This window comes from Balaenoptera musculus, chromosome 7 (genome assembly GCF_009873245.2).
Source record: "Balaenoptera musculus isolate JJ_BM4_2016_0621 chromosome 7, mBalMus1.pri.v3, whole genome shotgun sequence".
In the NCBI taxonomy this organism is placed as follows: Eukaryota; Metazoa; Chordata; class Mammalia; order Artiodactyla; family Balaenopteridae; genus Balaenoptera; species Balaenoptera musculus.
The window spans coordinates 56,950,411-56,959,715 of NC_045791.1; the positions used below are offsets into that span (position 1 = coordinate 56,950,411).

General features: G+C 47.6%; 1 protein-coding gene across 2 annotated transcripts; it reads left to right on the plus strand.

The window, feature by feature from the left end:
• Window positions 1–6,289: 6,289 nt before the first annotated feature.
• HOXD1 (homeobox D1) lies at window positions 6,290–8,518 on the plus strand. 2 transcript variants are annotated; one of them, XM_036857003.1, is made up of 2 exons: window positions 6,290–7,052; window positions 7,422–8,518. In XM_036857003.1, the coding sequence occupies exons 1-2, from the start codon at window positions 6,404–6,406 to the stop codon at window positions 7,736–7,738; spliced, it is 966 nt and encodes a 321-aa protein (XP_036712898.1). In that variant the 5' UTR covers window positions 6,290–6,403; the 3' UTR covers window positions 7,739–8,518. The 2 variants fall into 2 exon arrangements, with proteins under 2 accessions (XP_036712898.1, XP_036712897.1); XM_036857002.1 differs by having other exon boundaries at window positions 6,290–7,049; window positions 7,404–8,518.
• The last annotated feature ends 787 nt before the right edge of the window (window positions 8,519–9,305 follow it).

Below are 9,305 nucleotides of genomic sequence, written 5' to 3' on the forward strand. Positions count from 1 at the left end.
AGGTACTCTCCAGGGGAACATGCAGAAATGCGGTCTTGGTATCAGACCACTAAAGGAGAGGCCTCTTAGCAGATGTCTGAAAGCTTCTGTGCTTTTTTTATACCATGTGTCTTTCAGGGAATGCTTCAAGCCACCCATTCTCTTTGAACCTCCTTAGGCTTCCTTGTGGCACAGTGTAGTATAGGAAAGAGTGCTGAACATCTGACCTTGGCCATTTACATTGGATGTGACTACAGTAAATTGTTTATCTTTTTTCTGTGTCAGTATTAGCATTTGTAAAATAAAATTATAATAGGATCAAATACGATAAGGAAGAATGACATTTTTGGAGACACTATAAGGGTAAGTAAAAGGTATTATTTTTCACTGATCAGATTGGCAAAAATAAAAAAAAAACTTTAAAATCCCACTGACTTGTCGAAGGTGTGAGGAAACATGAATTCTCATATGTTGCTGGTAGAAGTATAGATTGATTCACTTCTAAAGAGATCAATTTAGCAATATATATCAAAATTGCCAGTGCACATACATTAGACTAAGTAATTTCATGTCTAGGAATTTTTCTAATAGGCAAAATTTTGAACATGTGTTTCTAACACCAAAATGAAAATAAATGCCCATTAATAAGGGACTGGCTAAATAAATTGTGGTAGATGCGTACAGTAGAACAGCATAAAATTGTAAAAATAAAGTAGAAAGTTCTGTATGAAATGATCTTCAATATATAATGGGGGAAAAGCATGGTGCAGAAGAGTCTTGTAATATGTTATCATTTATGGAAAAATGTGGGGAGATGTATCTATAACCAAGTATATCTATAATTGTAAAGGTATAAAGTATTTCTGGAAAGATACACTCATAAAAGTGGTGAAGAAACTCTTAAAATTGTTGTCCATGTGAAGGGGAACTAGGTGGCTGGGGACAGGGGTGGGAGAAAGGCTTTCACTGCATACCCTTTTGTACCCTTTGAATCTTGAACCATGTAAATTTAAACTTAATACCCATTATAAAGATAAAGGAGCAAAAAAAAAAAAAAAGATCAGCATAATTGAGCTGGGTGTACCTATGTGTGTTCACACATGTCCTTATTTGTACTTGCCTATCCAGCTACATTAATCTAGGGACACCTCTTGTTTTGTCTCCAGGGCCCTGATGCTGATCAAGCTGAACAGGAAATGAGGGGATCCTTTACCTTTGCTTGGTGGAGGGTGTGAGGACCCCGGCTCAATTCTGCCCTTTCTTGCAGGAGCAGCTCAGGGTGGGGCCTCAGAAGTCTGGGGCACAGGTTTAGCAAACAAATGGCAAAGTCAGCCCCACTGGCTGTGTGGTGTCCTTGAACACTGCTCTGTTGTTCAGCATGGAGGCCACCACTGTGCACAGGACAGGCTGCCTGACTCCGCCCTCTTTGCACACTGTGGGGATTCAGGAGACCCAAGTTCGTTCCCTCATCTTTTGCAGGATGGCTTTGCCTTTTAAGTCTGAGTAAATAAAATAACTTCCCCACTAAAATGAGGGGTTTGATGGCGCTTACCTCTAAGGGGTCTTCTAGCATTGACATCTTATGCTGTTAAAGGTCAATCTCTAGCCAGAGTAAGAGTTACATCTCAGGCCAAGGGACGGTTGGTCCCCTCTGGATCCTGAGGGCTCAAATGCTCATTCCAGGCAATCTGGGAGACATGGAAGGAAATGAGAGTTGGCTCCTCTCTCTTGAGACTCCCATTCTTACTCCTTCCTTCTTCCCATTGCCTCAGAACCACTCAGCTTTCTCTGAAGGGATTGGGAGAGACAAATCCCTTTCTTTCACTTCCTACCCCACTGGCATTCTCAAAGCCAAGTTAGGGAAGTGGCAAGAAGTAAGCTGGGTCTCTTCAAAGCACTATTTTGTCAGCAAAACTTGAGACATTCCTACTGACTACCTTTTAAGGATATTTTCTGGAACTTCAGTCCAGCTAGACTTAAGTTTGACCTTGACATTGACCTCTCTGCCCCTACTACCCAACAGACTTCTGGACACTTTTCAGGTATAATCCTGCTCCATTTAGCCATGAACTCTCAGCTTGCTGGTCAAGAATCACCCCTCTCTCCCCACACTGCCCCCCACCCCTGCTCCTAAAGCAGAAATTTTCAAAGTGTGGTTCCGAAGAACACTGCTTTAGAATCACCCAACAGGCTTATTAAAAAGAAAAACTCCTGAGTCAGACCTATTAGATTAGAAGCTCAGTGGGGATGCAGGGGAGGCTGAGGAACCTGCACATTTAAACAAGCTTCTCTGGTGATTCCTACCCACCTGGAGTGGTGCCGGGAGCCAATAATCTAAGGATATTCTTTAGCCAATATTGGTCATGGTGAAGACACACCATTCTGTCCATTTTTATTTCTGCCTAACAAACGTTTCTTTTTTTTTCCCCTTTGATTTGAAATTTATTTATTTATTTTATACAGCAGGTTCTTATTAGTTATCTATTTTGTACATATTAGTGTATACATGTCAATCCCAGTCTCCCAATTCATCCCCCTCCACCGCTCCCCCCCCCCCCCCCCCCCCCCCGCTTTCCCCTCTTGCTGTCCATACACCAACAAATGTTTCTTGAATGCCTCCTGTGTGCCAGGCACGGGCTTGACCCACAAGTCTTTCACAAAACTCTAGGGAAAGGCACAGCAGACTAAACTGTTTTCTTCAGGGAAGGTCATGTTATCAGACTTCGGACAGGTTTTGAATTCCTGTCTTTAGGATCCCGTTCATCCCTACCTCTACCTTAGGATAGAAGGATGCTGCAGAGAGCTGCAAATCTTGCTTAAGAGAAAAGAACCCTCCTTTTTATCCCAACAAGCAAGAGCCTTTCTGTCCTTTGGGGCTGTGGAGCCAAGAGTTTGCATGTGCTCAAGCATCTCCAAGGGATAACACAGTGGGGCTTGTGGAGAGGGATTGTAAGAGGCTTCTTAGGAACAACTGTAAACACACAGAAGACCAGACTGCCACCCTCCATCACTTCTGTCTACAGAAAAGAAGACTGTTGTTTGAGTGGGAGAGAAAGGTAGTCCTGGGGGGTGGTTAGGGGGTGACTGCTGTGGTGAGTACGATGGGACAGATTTCAAAGCATTCCTACATCAAACACAACCTGGCAATCAGGCCCCTAGGCTGTCACCTCCTGCTGAGAACTCACAGCACCAAGACGCAGCAGGGTAAGTGACCCTCAAGAATCCATGACTTGAACAAGCAATAAAATCAGTAAGACATTTCTTCCATACTCTGAACTTCTAGGAGACAAACTTTAAAGTTACCAAAAATATCCTATATTTGTATCTTTATACACACAATTGCCCCAATAATATCTTCCAACATCTCCTTAGAAAATTATAGATTCAGATTTTCCTAGAGTAGATTTATAGTATAGCTAACATGTGCCAGAAATGAATCCCTTGTTCCTTTGGTTTGAGAATATCTTTTTTCTCAGCCTAAACTTCCCCTAACAAAAAATTTCTTACACAGTAGGTCCTTGGCAAATGTTTATTGAATCTGAGTCTGAGATGATCAGAGTCTTGACTTTCATCCTGAGCAAGTCAAGAACCAGCCCAGGAGTGGAGATGGCCACTCTGAGCCCCAAGGTGTAGCATATGCCAAAGGCCGGGAGATGAAAGGGAGTAGAGAGAAGGAGGAACAGAATGTAGCTCTCTGCCTGCAGTTATCAGGGAACTGTTACTGGGTCTGAACACATACTGAACACCCCACCCACCCTCCCTCACCCACAGTTGTTAAAATAGCACAATTTTAATAATCTAATTTTTAGATTATTAATTTTAGATGTCCCTTTCAGGACATTGTCTTCTCTCAGCAAAAGCTCAATCTCCAAAATTTCTCTTTGGGGAAATAGTGTGTACAGCTCACGGGTGCACCAAAGTCAATGCTCAACTGTGACATGAAGGACCCAACCTTTGTTCCAAATGCTTAGCATTAAAAACCTGGTCTTTGTTGCAATGAAGGTTGCCAAGGCACCTAGCTGCCTGTTTTTCCTGAAACCTTAGAGAAAAGGCCCTTAATTTGCTAGGTTTTGGTCAGATTTGCCAAACAATCAGGCTGGGTTTCCTGTCCTACATCTGGGTTGCAGCCAGCTGGTGTCTTTCTCCAGAGACGTTTACAAGGCCACCCTTCCTTCTTGACCCCTTGGGGCCTCTGGACCTAGGAGCTGTGATCAGATGAGTACCATTTGAGAGCGGGTCTTATAGTTTTGAGACAAGAGTGTGAGAGCTGAGATATTATGCTGGTAAAAACTGGTAAAAATTAAAGTCTAGCCAGTCGGGGGATGAGGGGGCATTGTGAACTCAGCAGCATCTGACCTGCTGATACTTTTGCATTAAGGGCACAGAAGGAGGACAGTGAAGAAATGCATCTATATCTGACGCCTGAGCTAGCTCTGAAGAGCTATATCATTTCCCAACCAAGGTGCTAGAGAAGAGCCTTTTTCTCTTTTTAAAAACTATTAAAAATAAAAACTATTTAGGACCTTTGTTGTGTAACTGGCTACAGGAGATAACCGAAGTAGCAATATCAAGTTTGAAGGGCTATTTTCCAGCCCAGGATTTTATTTCCCAATTAAATCCAAGAACTTCAGCAGTGCAGGAATCCTAGACCTCTTTAGCTTTGTGCTCATTCCTAGGTGTCTACCCTCTACCTACCCCCTCTCCTCCAGGCTCAACCTTCCCCCATCCTGGCTCAACTTCAGCCTCAACACTGGTAACACTTTTGGTGTGGCTCTGTTTATTCACAAGTTCACATCCCTGTAAGGAACTGGCTCCCTGGACTGTAAAAGCTCCTATTTTCCAGACTTCCACAGAGTGGAATTTTAGGCAAGGGCTCAATCGCTCTTTCATGACAAGTGGATCAGTAAAACAATAATAAAACCTCGGTCACCATAACTCAGAGGCTGTAATAGATCAAGTCTTCAAGGGCACTCAAATAAGCCAAAAGTAGACTCTTTATTCACACAGAGTTTTAGGAAACCACCCTCTTTCATTACCGCTGTGTGTAAATAACATTTATTTATTTAATTTGTTATTAGTCCTAGAGCCCAAAAGAGGGAAACATTTAAAAAAATGTTCAAGGAAGTTGGAAGGTTTATCAATGTAAAGCTTGTCTTTGTAACCCTTCTACTTTTCATTTCCCGTGCCAATTGCACTTTTATTTCCCGTCTCTCTACACTCAGTAAACAAAACCATATTATCAAGGGAAAGACGTGAGCCCATTAACATTGTGAGACCTCAGATTTCACTCGCAAGAGACGACGCAGCACTTATCTGATGGAACAGAAGCTTTAATTGCTTCGAGGTACAACGCTCTCCAAACCTCTGAGATCTGACCGGTCCCTGGGAAGCCTTTGCGCCCTGGAGCCAAAGCGCCTCAGAGAAACCGTGCGCAGCAACGGTGCGTGTGCCAACCTCCCAGAGAGCAGCACAACGAGCGTTTCACTCCAAGGGCAGATTCTTTATTTTACAACCTAGTCAGAGGGGGGTAATCTGCTAAACGTCCCACAAGGCAGAAACTTTCTTCTGTCCAAATCAAACCCCTGGACTCCAATACTCGCCCTTATCATGCCGCCACAAATGGAAGCAATCGAAGAAGCTGCGAAGTAACGTGAAAAATCTAGCTTAAAAGTGCAGAGTTTGTGCCGCCCCAGCTACACAGCACCTACAGCATAAAATTTAGTCCCCAGAGTCGGGGGGAGAGGGAAAAGAGGGAAAATTAAACGTCTACTCCAGGTTTAGGAGAGAGATTAAGAGGAGTGCCGAGAACACTGAAAGCGCTTAAGGGCTCAGAGAAAAAGGGAAGAGGAATAATTTTACCTTCCCTGGAGGAGGCTAGGAGCGGTCCCCGAGGGCCTTTTAACACCTTCCACACCGCGGCGCCCACCCTTCACACCCGAGAGACTAGCCACCCACGATGCAGAAGAACAAGCTCTCACCCTCTCCATCCTCTCGTCCTTACCCGAGCGGCTAGTCCTGCCTTTCTGCCCCCACCTGGTCCAATACCTGTCCGGGAAGCAGGCGTCCCGCGCTCTCGCCCCGCCCTTCCCCAGGCAGCCCCAGGACAGGGCGCCTCTCCGCCGGGCCGGGGTAGGGCGCTGGGCGGAGGCCACCTGCCAGTTGGCAAAGTTGGCGGCGGGGCAGGCGCGTGGAGCGGAGCGCCAGTCGGGACCCAGGCCGTGCTGGGACGGCGCCCATTGGCCGGCCGGCGCCACGTGGCCACCCCGCCCCTATATTAGGCCTCTATTTACCCCCGCCTGGCTTGCCATGGCTCGGCGAGGGCAGCTCGGCTAGAGAGGGAAGGCGAAGCGGCGCCGACCGCGGCGGTCCTGCGGGCCCCGCACCTGGGCGCGGCCGGCGCGCTCAGGTGGGGTGGACCGGAACCATGAGTTCCTACCTGGACTACGTGTCGTGCGGCAGCGGCAGGGGCGGCGGCGACGTGCTGAGCTTCGCGCCCAAGTTCTGCCGCGCCGACGCTCGGCCAGTGGTCCTGCAGCCCGCCTTCCCCATAGGCAGAGGCGACGGCGCCTTCGTGAGCTGCCTGCCCCTGGCCGCGGCCCGAGCGGCGCCCTCGCCCCCGGCCGCTCCGGAGCAGCCTCCCGCGCCGCCCCCGGCCGCGCCCGCGTACGCGCCGTGCCTCCTGGAGGGGACCTACGAGCCGGGCACGGCACCTGCCGCGGCTGGGGGCGCGGACTACGGTCTCCCGGGGCCCGGGCCCCCGTACGACTTCCCGTGCGCGCTCGGGCGGCCGGCCGACGACGGCGGGGCGCACGTCCACTACGCCACCTCGGCCGTCTTCTCGGGCGGCGGCTCCTTCCTCCTCAGCAGCCAGGTGGACTACGCGGCCTTCGGCGAGCCCGCCCCCTTCCCGGCGTGTCTCAAAGAGCCGGCCGACGGCCACTCCGGGGCCTTCCAGACCGCGTCCCCGTCCCCCGGCCTCTACCCCAAGTCTGCGTCCCCTTCGTCCGGCCTCCCCGCCGCCTTCAGCACGTTCGAGTGGATGAAAGTGAAGAGGAACGCCCCGAAGAAAAGTAAGTGGGCCTTGGACGGACGGACGCCACTGGGGTTGGGGACGGAGCCTGCCTCGCGGAATTGCGCCGGGGGCGTGCTGTAGCTGTCGCTCTGGACGGCGGTTTGGGTTTTATGGGGGAAACGCGGTCCGAGGCATCATTAAAGCAGGCGAATTCCATTGAGCGTGCCACGAGTGCCAGGCGTTGAGAAAATTGCGGGAAGGAGCACTCGGTGAAGCTTTTCTCCTGGCACAACTGTGTTCGGAGACCCAAGAGGGCCGCTCAGTGACTTTGATTCTAATGTGGACCCAAAGCTCTCCCGAGCCTCGTCTCCGCGTCCTCTCGCCCCGCTGATTCCCTGTCTTTACGTTGCAGGCAAATTCGCCAAGTATGGAGCCGCCAACTCGTCCAGCGCGATCCGCACGAATTTCAGCACTAAGCAACTAACAGAACTAGAGAAGGAGTTTCATTTCAATAAGTACTTAACTCGGGCCCGACGAATCGAGATAGCCAACTCACTGCAGCTGAATGACACCCAAGTCAAAATCTGGTTCCAGAACCGCAGGATGAAACAGAAGAAAAGGGAACGAGAAGGGCTTCTGCCCTTGGCCACCACCGTGACTTCCCTCCAACTTCCCCTCTCAGGAACGAGCCCCACCAACTCTGGCAAGAACCTGGGGAGCCCTTCTCAGGCCCAAGAACCTTCATGAGGTTTAGTCACGAGGCTGAGGAACTGTGGCCTGTAGAACTTATAGGCCACCCCACCCTTATCTGGACTTATTAGCTCAGTTTGGGATGGAGGTGGGCAGGGCAGAAATAATAGAGGTTTCACTTGGGAGAGGAAGTATCTTGGTGGCTTCTGAGTTCGGAGCGGTGGGTGTACAGATGTTAATTTGAAGTCTCTAAAGCCACTGATCTGTGTATTAATTGTGTCTTATCAGGGAAAAGGAGCCCAGCTGCCCGCCCAGCCCTGCTGCTATGTCGCCTAACTTAGTCATGTGCAATTCTCGGTGCAGAGTGGCAGAGTATTCCTTGCTGAGCTCTACCAACACCTTGATGTGCTCAGAAGAGCATCTACCCAAAGTTTTATCTGGTTTTAATTTAAAAGACAAGACTACATGTATTCAGCTTCTAGAGATGACCAAAGTTAGTTATAGTTAGGGCCTCCTTGATGTATAAGCTGCTTCAGCAATGATCTTCACGTTTGCACTACAGGTTTTGTTTGTTTTCTTTAAAAAGCAGTTTCTACCTCTCCATGTGCCTGAGTGAAGATACAATCGCTGTTTAGTTTGTAGCTGAACAAATCCACAGGGTGGGTAAAGATCCTGAACTATACCTTGACACCAGTTACTCAAACTTGAATGTAAATATATACAGTATGTATATTTTTAAAGAGGTTTGCTTGCAGTGAACTCATATATGACATTTAATGTCATAGCATGTAAAGGGTTTGAACTTTTTTTTGTAATAAAAATAACAGAATGTGCTACCTTCTGCTTTTCCTTACACTCTTATGTTTTGATTATCTTTCCTTAAAGCTGATTCAGTTTCTTCTGTTTGGAATTTCTTGATTCAGCTATGGGAATTTGTTAGGCTGATAACTATAAAAAACAACACTTCTTAAAGGCTGTGTATGTGAACTAGTTAGGGACGATTATCTGAGCCGTTTAAGGGAGAAAAAAACCTACTCTGCCCAATATCCAAGTAATTATGGAAGTATTTCCTTAAGTGCCCTAGTTTTATGGTGAATATGTAGACTGCACCTTAAGTTTAGATGTCCACTGTGGGAATGTTGTATAGCCAAGGAGACACTGCAGAGAGATCTCCTTGTCCTTTTCTCTCTTGCTCTCACAAAAGGAAGAGGAAAGACAACTTGAAGACTTTGTTAGTTGGTTAGTGTTCTGAGAAAGGCAGCTGCACATCAAAAAATCTCAATGTCTGAATTCCCATTTCCAAAGTCAAGAATTGCAAAGGAGGATGGGAGAGGCCAGTAGTCGCAGCTTTCCACTTCCTGTAACCCGGACTGAGTGTCTAGCCTTGTAAGAGCACAGGGGTGCCTTTCTGTTTTTAAAAAAATGATATATTTTCAAATGAATTCTTTGGAAGAAGTACAGGCAGAAAATTTGAAAGTTGGCAAGAAGGTATGTGATAAAACACTTCTTATTTCCATCCAGCCCCCCAGTTCCCATCCCTGAAGGCACCTGTGGTTGAGCAGGCTTTTATGTAACCTTACACAAATATGATTTGAAAAACTGTGGTGTTAATACGCAAAATCAT

What these genes read in the sequence shown, in the direction of transcription:
- HOXD1 (XM_036857002.1), top strand. Translation starts at nt 6,404, where the DNA reads ATGAGTTCCTACCTGGACTACGTGTCGTGCGGCAGCGGCAGGGGCGGC. An exon ending in GAGGAACGCCCCGAAGAAAA is followed by an intron (nt 7,050 to 7,403) that starts GTAAGTGGGCCT and finishes TTTACGTTGCAG; the next exon opens with GCAAATTCGCCAAGTATGGA.